The sequence below is a fragment of the Lipotes vexillifer genome, unplaced genomic scaffold (genome assembly GCF_000442215.2).
Source record: "Lipotes vexillifer unplaced genomic scaffold, Lipotes_vexillifer_v1.1 scaffold1162, whole genome shotgun sequence".
In the NCBI taxonomy this organism is placed as follows: domain Eukaryota; kingdom Metazoa; phylum Chordata; class Mammalia; order Artiodactyla; family Lipotidae; genus Lipotes; species Lipotes vexillifer.
This window is the reverse complement of record NW_006779033.1, coordinates 757,732-770,264: the sequence shown is the minus strand read 5'-3', so window position 1 is coordinate 770,264 and position 12,533 is coordinate 757,732. Positions and strand designations below refer to the sequence as shown.

The following is a 12,533-nucleotide window of genomic DNA, read 5'->3' as shown; positions in this document are numbered from 1 at the left end:
CAAAAAAAAAAAAAAAAAAAAGAAAAAAAAAAGAAAAAAAAAGCCTCACTGATGCTTTCATCATAGACTATTTAAGTACGTTCCAATTTATACGCCAGATAACTCGCTTTGGAAGTAGGAAGAGTGTAAACTGCAGGTCAGTAGGTAGAAACACACTGTTTCATAAAAATCGAGAAACGGTCCCTCCCCTGCTGCTTCCACCCTTCTGTTGGGCTGTCTTTCTGGATCCCAAGGCGGGGGAGGTGTGTCCAGCACGTGGACAGTGGGCTGGGAAGGTTTCTGGTGGCCCTGTGGCTCTCACCTGATATTTTCACCGGACTTTGAAAGCTGGGTTGAATTTTATGGACGTTGTCATTTTTTAACACCTGATCCAGGGGAGATCTTTCAAAGAAGGTGAGCACGACTTCTGACCTGGAATACTGGGAAGAAACACGTTCATTCCTATACATTTTCCTCCCGCGAGGCAGCCCGGCTGACACTGGTGGCCCCGCACTGCTCACACTGCGGGACTGAGCGCAGACGGGGCTGCTCCCCCACTCACCTGTCAGGTGCTCAGGTGGCTCGAGGCCCAGGGACGGACAGGATGGGGACAGTGGGAACAGTTTGTGCCTGGTCTGCACCAGCGTTCACGCACGTCCATCTCCCCTCACTTTCCAGTAAACCGCGAGCCCGTCACTTCCGCTTCCTCCCCAGGGAGAAAACACCGGAGCCCCCAGAGCCCAAGGAGCCTTCCTTCCCTGGGCTTACACCTAACCCCACCTGACACTTCCAGGAAGCGCACCCCCGCCCCACCCGTCCACCCGCACCCACCTTGCGCGGCATGCTGATGACGGCCTTAAGCAGCTTCTCCACTTCGTTAAGCCTGGTCTCGATGTCGTGGGCATCCTTTATGGCGACCAGCCCTGGGATTGAGACAGAAATGCCTCCATCAGAAAAACACACCAAGAAGTGTGCTCCCGAATTAAATACAGAACAACATCACGCCTCCCTGGCGTCACCCTCCACGAAAGACATCTGGGAAGCTTACTCGGCCTCACGTGGGTGCAGCCCTGCCCTGAAAGCCTGGCTCTCAACCTCGTTTTAAGTTTCAACGACCCAACGAGTGATTAACGTGTGTGCTGCAGTGGACGCTGTCCGTCTGAAAGCCACAGAGACACCATCAGAGGCGTCTCCGAGCGGGACTCTCCAGCCGCACCCTGGACAAGGCCAGAGCTCAGCCCCCACCAGCGTGGTGGCTGTAGCCGGGGGAGGCCGGACCCACCAGCCCCCAATGACACAGCTGAGATGACCACAGGCCCCGTGGAAATGGAGCCTATGTTTAGACAAGTCGTGTAGATACCAGCTTTGGAAAGGAAAAAAATCACATCTTTACCCAGAGAAAACCAGCGTGGGTATGACTCACAGCACTTTCCAGGAATCGGCTTCTACCTTCGTTCCGATTACCGGAAGTCTCGACTGGCTATAAAAAGCGCAGTATTCTGTCTCTAAAACACGAGAGCTAGTGGCACGGAGACTTGGGGTGTGTTTCTATCTTCCTCTGAGCATGCAGAGCACAGACCTTCCCAGCACAGCTCCTACACATCAGCTTCCCAGGGATGGAGCAGGTCAGATTCCCAAGGACATTTCACGTGACCCAGGATGCTGGTCCCGGTAAGCTACGACCAAACCACAGAGGCTGAAATCCCAGAACTATTTTCAGTCACTGAATCCCAGTTTTCAGAAGTTTTGGTTTTGTTTTACAGGTGAAAGCATTGTTCATTTTGCAGGCAGTTCACGTAGTGTCAAAATTAACCTCCTAAACTACGTGATTAAAATTAAGAGGCCCCAGAACACGTGGTCCATGGAAACCAGGGGCGCCCCAGATGTAGGAAGAGGGCACTTCTGAAGGCCTGGGCTGAGCAGGGGGTCCCTCGCATTAGCTGGGGTCAGGAATGTCCAGTCAAGTCCAGGAATCGGTCCCTGGACTTCCTGGAGCACAGGCCGGGTGCACCTTCACCTGGCCACCCGGGGGCCTGCTTCTCAGTGGGTTATCTGGTCCTGCCCACCCCACCTCAAGCCACATGGGCCCAGGCAGCCAGCCAAAGACCCCAAGCCTCGGTCCACACAGCCTGCGCTGGCAACCTCAGCATGACTCCCCAGCCACCACACCGGGCCACCTCCTCCCCTCTCACCCAGGCTGCCTGGCCTACCCACCACCCTGCAGGCTGGGGGCAGCGAGAAGGGAGAAAGAAAACGCCAGGGTGCCAGAGTCTCAGCCCTGAGTTTCTTGTTTAGAGTTACACACACACACAAGCACACACACAGACACGCACATGCAGACACGCACACACACCCCTCTGTGACCTCTTGCTTGCTATGGACAAGTCTACAGAGGAAAAGAGGGACGCTGAAAACTCCTCTGAAAAGTTGTCTTTAGAGACAGGACAATTATGTAAATCATCCCCACAAAGAGCTTCTTTATCTAAGACAAGCAAAACTACCGTCATGTTTGAACTTTTGTTACATCTATAGCACGTACTGGTGTTAAATCACTCGAGTTTATGACACAGTAGGTGTGTTCTTATATTCTGTAAGGACAGTTTACAGGATCAGCCCCTCGTCTGGTCAATGCATACAGCGTATTTATACCCACCTCCTAGGACGTAAAGCATGTGTAGCCCATGGTTGGGTTGACAACCACCCAGGGTACCATTCAGTCAAATAAACACACTCTGCTCTATGCTGATCTTCTTTTAGGGCTGCCAGAATTAGCAAGCAAAAAGCAGGACACCTAGTTCAAGGTGCGTTTCAGATAAACAATGAATAATGCAACAGTATGGATAGACACACTAAAAAATTATTCAGTGTTGTTTATCTGAAACTCAGACTTACTGGGTGTCCTGTACTTTACCTGGCAACCCTATCTTCTTGGCGACCTGCTTTCCAGAATTAAGTAGAGAAAGGCAAGAAGTACGCAGTCAGGCCTCTGGGAAAACGTAAGTGTTTAGGCTCAGCGCACAGACCCTGGGGATCCGAGCCTCGCCAACCTCACCACCTCCGCTGCTCTGTGACTACCACATCCTCATCCCAACCCCGAGGAACGGGTCCAAGCCACCAGAACATGGCCCCCATGCCCACACAGCACTGCCTCTGGGGGACCCATTCCCACTGGCCTTCCCCCACCTCCAGGCTCGAGTGGGAAAATCCCACCATCCCTTAAAGACCACGTGGGACACGCCTTCTGCTCTGTGAAGCCCCCCACCCACCAGGCGGGACTCGGTCTGCTCTGAGCTCTGGGAGAGCTCCATCCACCCCACCTCTGCAGCACTCACCGCTCTGCAGCAGACCTGCTCCCTCCCCTGTGGCCTCCCCAAGCCCACCTGTGAAGCTGAGTGTAGGAGGTACCCAGGGTCCCCTCCTGTCGTCAGCTGTCAGCACAGGGCCTGACACTGACACTGACACCCGCAGGGGATTCACTGGTCGTTGGCCGTTTGTTGACGGAATCAAGTTGCACAAGAGAACAGAGTCAAGGACAAGTTATCATCTGTGTGTGTCCACCAGCCTACGGGTGCCATCCACATCTCTTGCCTCTCGGCGTCACTGACCCCAGCCGGATCCCAGCCAGCGGGCTCAAGGTCACAGGCCTCGGAGGAGTGCTGCCCAAGACCGAGGTGGCAACAAACCCACTGAGTTGCCGGCCACTCTGGTTTGGTTCTATCTGTGGAAGCTGCAACCTTATCGCTGCCTTTCACCTGCCTTTATGCTTCTGAGGAGAAGCCAAACGGTGCTCTCTGGAAATGAAAACATGCTTCAAAACAAGAGGGGCTGAAAACATTTAAATGGCGAAAGAACATGCTGGAATCCCTCCTGCAAGAACAGAGTGACAGGGGATAGTTTTCTAAGCTTTGGCTTTTGGTTGGGGGCCCTTCCTCATAATTTATTTCCCCGTGGCATAGTGGCTTCTGGGTGACAACCAAGGCGATCGGGCTCAGCGTTCCCATGGTACGTCCTCCTTTCCCCAAGGAAGCCCGTCCACGTGAATGACAAGGACACTCACCTCTTCCCTAGGGAGGGAATCAAAGGTGGAGATTTGTGAAGCTATGGATTCGGCTGGGCTGACTGGCATCCACCTACGCGTGGCCCTCAAGGCTACCTGGCCCCCACAGAGCCCCTCCCTCAACCCACATCAGGGCAGGAAGGGGTCACCACTGGCTACGGGGCTTCCAATGGCCTGTCCCCTCTTCCAACGCCAGCACCCACGTTTCCCTCCTCTCCTGGGCCTGGAAATCACCCTCCTTCAGTTGTTTTAAAGGTGTTTCCCATTAAACAGGGAGGTGTACTAAATGCGGAAGGAAAACATTCAAACAAACAAACAAACCCAAAGCTGTGCTTTGGGGCCATAGTGCAGAAATGAAATAAATCTTCCTTTAAAATTTCATGTCTCAAAACCCACTGAGGTCCGCCCCCATCAGGTTTCTCAAGTTCACAAGAAACACCTGCTGGCAACACCCAGGATCAGAATCAATTCCCAAAATGACACAGCACCAGGTGTGGGGTGTGAGCAGAGCCCACATCTGGGGCCTGTGTCATTGCCCGGGACCGACGGCGTATGGAGACGCCCAACTACGTACAGGCAGTTGGGGGGCTTTCTGTCCTACCTGCTGTATTCTTCCTTTGTGACCCAAGAGCTTTGGCTTTTGATGACCGGCAGAGCTTTTCCAAATGTTGCTTGTTTACAGTAACTATTTTAAACTTCGTTTTCAAAAATGTGCTTATGTACAATAATTTAGGATTATCTAGAACGTTTAGCTTTTGTATTCCAAATATTGTTGATTGAACGAAAACTGTGGGGATCTTGTTTGACTCAGTTTTACTATCTGAGATCGTGAGTCTAAAGAATGCAAGCGGATAAAATGGTTGTAAATTTGCACAGTTGGACAGAAAAACTCAGACCCCCCCCCCCACCCGCCTTGGTTATGAGGTTGCCGTTCCAGGGCCGCCCAGCAGGAGGCGCCAGCAGTCCATGGAAGGCACAGGACGCAGTCCAGCGAGGACGGCGGGAAGGGATGCGGTCCACCCGCCACACCCAAGTTCTAAGGAAACTGACTCAGAAGACTTCACAGCCCCAGGAAATTTTCTAATTTCTTATATAGCATCATCACGAATATAATCTCAATTTTTAAAAATTTCACTCTACACAATTTGTGATGTGAGAAATTTATCCAGATATAGCCCAAAACTGTCAAAAATTTGAAACTGTAAAATTGATAACAGGACTACGTACATTTCAGTATGTCAATTTCACATCCCTTTGGGGGTTGAAATTCAGCCTTGAGCAGCCAGGGTACCCCTTCTGTCTAAACTAGTTTACCCTTGAAAATCCAGAACTCCAAACCAGCTTCTGTGAGTTCCAGGGTTAGGTCTTTTATACAAACACAAACACCTGACTCATTCTCGGAACCCAAACTGAACCCAAACTGTATCAGCACAAAGATCAGGCTGAGGGAGCAGACACAGACCAGTGTCCTAACCTCAGACACCTGGTCCCACGTCCTACTTCCGTGGGTGGAGGCTTCGGACTGAACATCTCTGGTGACTGTCCCAGCCTCCAGGGACAGACTCAGGGCTGAATCTGGCTGAGCGCCTTCTGCCGCTGTAATTCTGGGAGTGAAGACACATGCTTCTCGGGTCAACTGGGAAGGAGTGTCCGTTACCCAGAGGATGCCAGTCCCTTAAGAGGAGACTCCCATGGCAGACCCCAGGGAAATCTTCTGTGATGTGGACTTTCCAACTGAGCCAAAGAAGGCATAGTTCAAAAGTCCATCCACGCAGAGCCCAGAGAAGCCGGCGGCTCGGGCGAGGTGCGGAGGGCACTGTCACGAGGTATATATTCTTTAAAGGCTGAGCATCGTACCAATTTTGGAGATAAAATATTTTAAAATTTCCCGGAAAATTCTCAATGATTACTTTGTAAATACTTGTCCTCTAAATAGGTAGTCAACATAAAACCAGCAGGGACTCACTCAGCGATGAGCTTGAGCTCAACCAAGGTGGTTATTCTCTGCTAAACTCAAGCATCCCCATGCAGCCCTCGCTCCCTGGGAACCCGCGGCGACTCTGACCTCACAGGCTCCGTCCATGGGGGGCCCACCCTCTGCCCCCACGCCCACCCTGCTGCACACCAGGCTCAGTTCCCCCCCCCCCCCACCCCCCCCCCCGCCACACTCCACGACTAAGAAAACCTTCCACACCTGACCTGACGGCGTGGGGTGCACTAGTCCTCGAACCTACAAGGACGTGCAGGGCGGGGGGCACCTGTGGTTTTAAGGACCTGGTGGAAATGGCTTATTCCTGAGACCCTGGGAAGCTGGCCGTTCTGTGGCATTTCCTTCCCCCCCCCCCATCACCCTCCCCTGGCCCAGAGATGCCCAAGGCAACACTGATGGATGGGAACATCTCCTCCCCGTCTTTGCAAGGACGAGAAGCAGGGCAGGGAAAGGAGGCAGAGGAGAGAGACGAGCAGAGACAAGACAAGAGGCCCGGAGGCCCCGGGAAGGGGCCTTCTGTCCTCCGCTTCTGCCCAGGCCTGTGGGATGCCCGCCTCTCACCACATCCCTCCGCCAGCCCCTCCTCCGGCCGCCTCGCCCTTCTCCCACCACAGGCAGAATTCCTTACTAAGCCTCAGGCTCAACACAGCTAAGGAGTCACTCACTCCGCCTTAGCCTGTCTTAAAACTTGGAAGGAATTTAGGGAATAAACACCAGCCGTCCCAGGCTCTCAAAACAGGAAGCACTTGATCCCAAAGGGGACACCAGGGCGACAAGACCTGCCCCTACATGCTGGCCAGGATGATGGACACGAGGCCAAAACTGACCGCAGGGAGGTGTCACCAGGAAAACCCAGCAGGGAACCTGCAGTGCAGGGGTGAGGGCGAGAGCGGGGCGGTAGGGCTGAGACAAGCCTCACATACCTCTGGGGGCCAAGGGGGGCCCGGCTCTCCACCCAGGCTCTGCCCCCGTGGCAGCTCTATTTCTCATAGAAAATACACACCGAGAGCATCTGCCTCGCAAAACTGCCCCCGAACCTGACCCACGCCAAGCACCAAATCCCAATTTCTGGACCAGCAAAGCCCCAGGCCTGGTCGGTAGGGGTCCCACTGAGGTATCGGGGTGACCTACACCCCGGGCTCTCAGGCGCCATCGCCGTCCCCACCTCCCTAGGACGGGAGGCTGGAGGCCACACCTGGGGGCTGGCGCCACACCCCCACTGGGAGGGCTCTGGGTGAGGGGACACTGCCTATCCAGAGCAAAGGGCAGAAGCTCCACCTCACATGGTGCCTTCCCGTCCAGCATGGCCCTGTCGTGGCTTCAGCGCTCACAGCGGCCGGCCATGCAGATGCCACCCCTGCCAGCTTGCCAATCCTGCAGCGGTGGCTTGAGCTGAACCACCTGCCTCAAGTCACATGGGAGGGAGCAGGAAACAGAGCCCGAAACCGCATCCTCACCTGCCTGGTCCCAAAGCTGCTGCTTGGTGCTTTCGGCCGCCTAGCCCAACCTCCTCCCGCCGTGACCTCGTGTCCCAGGCGGGACATCCGGTCCCTGACCCTCCCGCCGTGATCTCGTGTCCCCAGGCGGGACATCCTGCCCCTGCCCCCCCTGCCGTGACCTCGTGTCCCAGGCGGGACATCCTGCCCCTGCCCCCCCTGCCGTGACCTCGTGTCCCAGGCGGGACATCCGGTCCCTGACCCTCCCGCCGTGATCTCGTGTCCCCAGGCGGGACATCCTGACCCTGACCCTCCTGCCGTGACCTCGTGTCCCCAGGCGGGTCAGCCAGTCTCGCAGGGCCTGGATTTTCCCCTGCGGGAAGCAGGGGGGTTCTGGTGGTGAGCAGGCACCGTGGTAAGAACCTTAATCCCACGTCCGCTCCTTCCCTCCCCCCACCCTCGGTCCAAATGCCGCCTGTCGTGTTTCCTACTGACTGTAAGTCACACACCAGCAGAGGACGACGGAGGTGCCTGTTCTTAAATGTGTGGCACGACCTGCAGTGTAAGTCGGCAGTGGAGCAGGGTGGTCGTGTTCACCAGCAGGACCCACGTCGGGGCCGGGGGAGCGGGGCCCTGCGGGGCCTGCCTGGAGGACAACATCGCGGCGCATGGTCTGTGCTTCTATGTGACACAGGACACGTTTTGTCTGTGCTGCCACGGTTCGAGGGAGCCCAGGCCCGACCAGAAAAGAAAGGCGCCCAGCCCTTCGCCTCAGCCCCCTCCCTGCCCCCGTCACGGGGAGGATTTGGATCCAGGGTCTGGGGGGGCGGGGGCGGGGAAGCTTCTCAGGCCCGTTCAGGGACACGGGGACCATCTTTTCAGTGGTGACGACCAAAAGGGCTGGTGGATGCCTACTGTCACCCGAGGAAGTGAAAGTGAACAAAAACACCAATAAAAACGATTTCAGTGGGACAACATCAACCCCTGGTAACGCCACATCCTCACTCACTGTCCCCTATGTACTCTGCTGGCAGCCGCTGCCCCTGCAGGACGCCCCGCACCAAGGGGCCGGGGCCTGGGGCGCCCGTGGTCGCCTGTGGGGCTCATCACTCCTGGCCAGGCTCTCCGCGGCCCCGCCCTGCAGCTCTGCACCGAGCCTCACGGAGCGGGCACACCGCCCCGACCCTGCTTCGTACCTCAGAGGCTTTGCTGCCACCTTTCGCTGCACGCCCATCTTCCCTAGTTCTGACTGCTCCCAACCAGAAACACCTCCTGCCGTTTGGAAAAGTGTTTATAAAAACACACAGTGGAGGCACACCAGGCCCAGACTTGTTTTAAAAAGAGAAAAGGACGGTGTCCCTGGGGGCCAGCCTGAGCGCAGCCAGATGCTACCAGCCGGTCCCGGTGCTGAGATGCAGAACCAAGTTTCCCCTTGGAAATCTGGTGGGAAGTAAGCGAGGCCTAGAAGCTCCAGAACGAACAACCTCTGTGAGTTTCTGGCCACTCCTCTGACTGGGAGTTAGCCCGAGTCACCTGGGCCCACGGCACGGCCAGAGCTCTGACGGATGAGACCATGGGACCACAGAGCACACCGTCACTTACGGAGGAAGGAGAGCCCGGACAGGGGACTCGGAACAAAGCCTGAGCGACAGCAGGGTGTGAGTCTGGGAAAGAAACATAAAACCTTAGGAAGAGAGGAGACAGCCGGCTCCCAGGAGGCGGATGGTGCCAGTACCAGACCCGGGGGGACGGCAGCGCCCAGCAGCCCTATATATGGAATAGATTCAAAAATAGGTCTGTGAATCAGAAAGATCATCCAAAATGCCCCAGAGAAGTGAAAACTGCCCCTCTCCCCATCAGAAGGGGCAGGACCCCCTCCAGGGAAGCCATGCATGGGGGCGGGGCTGGGCTGTGACGGGGGAGGACAGGACCCCAGCCCGTCAGGCCGGACAGAGGTGGCCTCTGTCCCCCTGATCTGATGCCCCGACCTGTGGGCGGCCTCTGCTCTTTTTTAGCCACTTTCACTAAGAAAGGAAACTCGGGGCTCTGCAGTTCACCCCCAGACCAGACGGCGATCTACCCCCGCTTGTTTCGGGGAAGCGCAGAGCCTCTCCCCATCCACGTGAGAGCAGGGCCTGGGAGCAGAGCGCTGTCCCCTAGAGCCGTGCGGAGGCGGGGTGTCCCGGCTGGCGGACCTGCGCCCAGGCCTCTCTGGTCGGTGCTGGATGCCTTCGTTTCTGCCCCTCCATCTCACGTCTAACAGAAGGTCTATGAAGATGCAGGCAGATCCACGTCCCCGGCGACAGGGGTGAACAGACGTTACCCCAGCACCACGCACAGGATCTCAAGGAGGGGTCTCATTTGGAGAAAACGCTAAATACCGTGTTCAAAGCTGGGCCCTCCGTCAGCTCCCGCTGCGGGCTTCCTGCATCGCCCAAGGCTCCCCACACCCACATCTGGTCTCTCCATAGGCCCTGCACTCCCTCCCGGAAGCGTCCGTGTTTGACCACTTCTCACACCTCCCCTGTCTCCCCGGCTCGCCCTGGTCTTTCCCAGCCATGCTCAGCACAGCAGCCAGAGTGCCCATCACATCAGGTGGCTCCTGTTCCGAGCTCTCCATCTCCAACAAGAGCCCCATGCTGAGCGTGATGTGCCCACTCCTTACCTCGATCTCCCATTGCTGCCACCCCCTTCTCTCCCCTCCAACCACAGCGGGCCCCTCAGGACTCAGGGCCGCCGGGCACATGCCGGCCTCAAGGCCTTTGCGCTTGCTCTGGCCACTGGCTGGAAGCTCTTCCACACAGGCACCCACATTGCTTCCTCCCCACTTCCTCCCGGTCTGTCCTCACAGGTCACTTCCTCTGAGCCCTTCCGGACCGGCCCATCTGAAAGTGAACCCCTCCCTGTCCCCGCAAGTCATAGCTCCTCTCCCTCCTCCCTTTCCTTTTCTTCTGAAGGTGCAGAACCATCTAACATTTTTTTTTAACTTATCTTCTTTATTATTGGATTTTCCCCACCCCGAATATAGAGCCATGAGGGCAGGGTTTGTCTGTTTTGTTCACTGCTGCATCCCCAGCACCTAGAAGATGATGGTGCAGGGGAGGCATCTGGTGGATACTTGCTGAGTGAATATAAAACCAAAGTGTTGATTTGACAGTAATCAGGAATCAAAGGTCACCTGACTACTTTGGAAATAGAATCTGTTTCTACAGTGATGACTTCATAAGGCCTGAAACAGGTGTTATTTTTTAAAAAGGATCAAAATAATCCAAGAGCCCCAAACAGTCATTGGGGACATTCTGCATGCTTGTCTTTTAAAGTGTGAACCTTCCCAGACGAGAGACGTAACAGGCAAGAGACCTTGCCACATCTGGTCAGGAGCCCTGAACCATGTTAAGTATTACGTAAAGGGGATTTAAGTCAAAGACTCGGCCCTACCTGTGTCAGAGTGTGGAAAGAGCAGAAGGGGACACCTTGGTCACCCAGACATAATATGCACAGAAAGCAGCTACCTCCCTCCCCCAGGCAGGCGGACAAGAAAGGAAGGACGGGTATATCAGATCCAGACGCAGAAGAGCATATAAGGTGAGGCCAAGAGGCCAAGGAGGATAGAAGAGCAAGGCTAGTCCTGAGGGCAGCCTCGCCCAAACAGAAGAGACCGAAGAGGTGGGCTAGTGAGCCCTGTGGCGCCACCCCACGCAGGGGTTTACATATCTCTGCGCGCGCGTCACCAGGAAACATACACGTTCCACAGACAGACAGCCAAGGCTAGCACCAGTGTGTGTGCAGAGTCAAGGAAAAGTACTCTCTGCACAGAAACACTCTCCCACTGCAATACTCCAGGGATCAAGACAGAGGGCTCAGCATCCCCCTCACTGCACGCAGAATCAAAGATGCAAGCCGGACCCAAGGCGCTCCCACCGTCTGGAGGTGTTCAGTCCTGCATTTTACAAGAGCTACCAGCCTGCTGCCAGCACGAGTTCTCAACCCTACGCTTGCAAAGCGTTTTAGAGAGATGAGCGGGCCAATGGAACCCAGCCCAGAAACATGCAGTAAATTTAAACGGAGGGAATCTGATGGGGAATTGCAATGAGAAAACCTGGCATCTCTAAAACAGCACACACATGTGGATGCCTTTTGTGTGTACGGTTTGTATGTCCAGACGATCTGTTTATGCAAACAGTAAATCCATCTGGAAATAAGGTGAACTCTTCTTTTGCATTATGGCGATGTATTTTACTTACAACTTCCCTGGACTTTCCTTCCTTCTAAGGAAAAGGCCTTCCCTTGGGTGTACAACAAACTCAGGTAGTGCTGGGGGAGGGGCCAGCTTGCCTCCAGGCAGAGAATCTGGAACCAGACAGAGGGTTCGCGGCCCCAGGACCCCACCGCCTCTCCTCCAGGGGTGCTGAGCTGGCCTTGCAGGAGGCCCTCTGGTCAGGACTCCGGCCGAGAAGACATTCCCCCAGTCCACCGTGGGCTGTTCGAAAGGCCTTCACACCCGACTGGTCCTCACCTGACTGCCGCCCCACCTGTCCCCCACCAAACCTAATACCCGTTTCTCGCTGATTTTTCTCCCTTTAGACACTTGAACGCAGCTATCATAGCCCTTCTGCGCCTTGTTTTCTCCCTGGTGTTCACCCTCTTCCTGTCTCCTTGCGGATGGTGCGCTGACACCTCGCAAACCCAGAACCAACCAGGCACAACCTGAGCGGAGGGACAGAGCCCAGGGCGTGCGTGTGCACAGCGCACCCTAACCCTTCTGCTCTGGGTAAGGTGGTTTCCTCACCAGATCCCAAGGCGACTGAAGCTCCATCCTCCTCCCCACCTTCTATGACCCTCACCAGAAGCCGCTGGGGGTGACAACAAAAGCCACCTTTGTGGAGGGCTTACTACTGCTGGACACTGAGGGTGCACTCCAATCCGCACAAGAAAAGTGAGTGTCAGGTCCTATGTTACAGGGGCGGAGCCAAGTGGGGAGCCTGGAGTCACAGCTGAGCGGGGTCCTCTGACAGAGTGAGACCTGGAGGGCAGGCGGAGGGCAGAAGGGAGGGCAGGGGGAGGGTATGGG

At 55.7% G+C, this 12,533-nt stretch overlaps 1 protein-coding gene across 1 annotated transcript in view; it reads right to left on the bottom strand.

Annotated features, from left to right (window-relative positions):
• PXDC1 (PX domain containing 1) overlaps window positions 1-12,533 on the bottom strand; it is a 25,739-nt gene that overhangs the window by 11,627 nt on the left and 1,579 nt on the right. The window contains exons 2-3 of the mRNA XM_007452091.1: window positions 811-902; window positions 302-419 (exon numbers count right to left, since the gene is read on the bottom strand). Coding sequence (XP_007452153.1) covers window positions 302-419; window positions 811-902 — 210 coding nt within the window. The remainder of the gene's footprint in view (window positions 1-301; window positions 420-810; window positions 903-12,533) is intronic.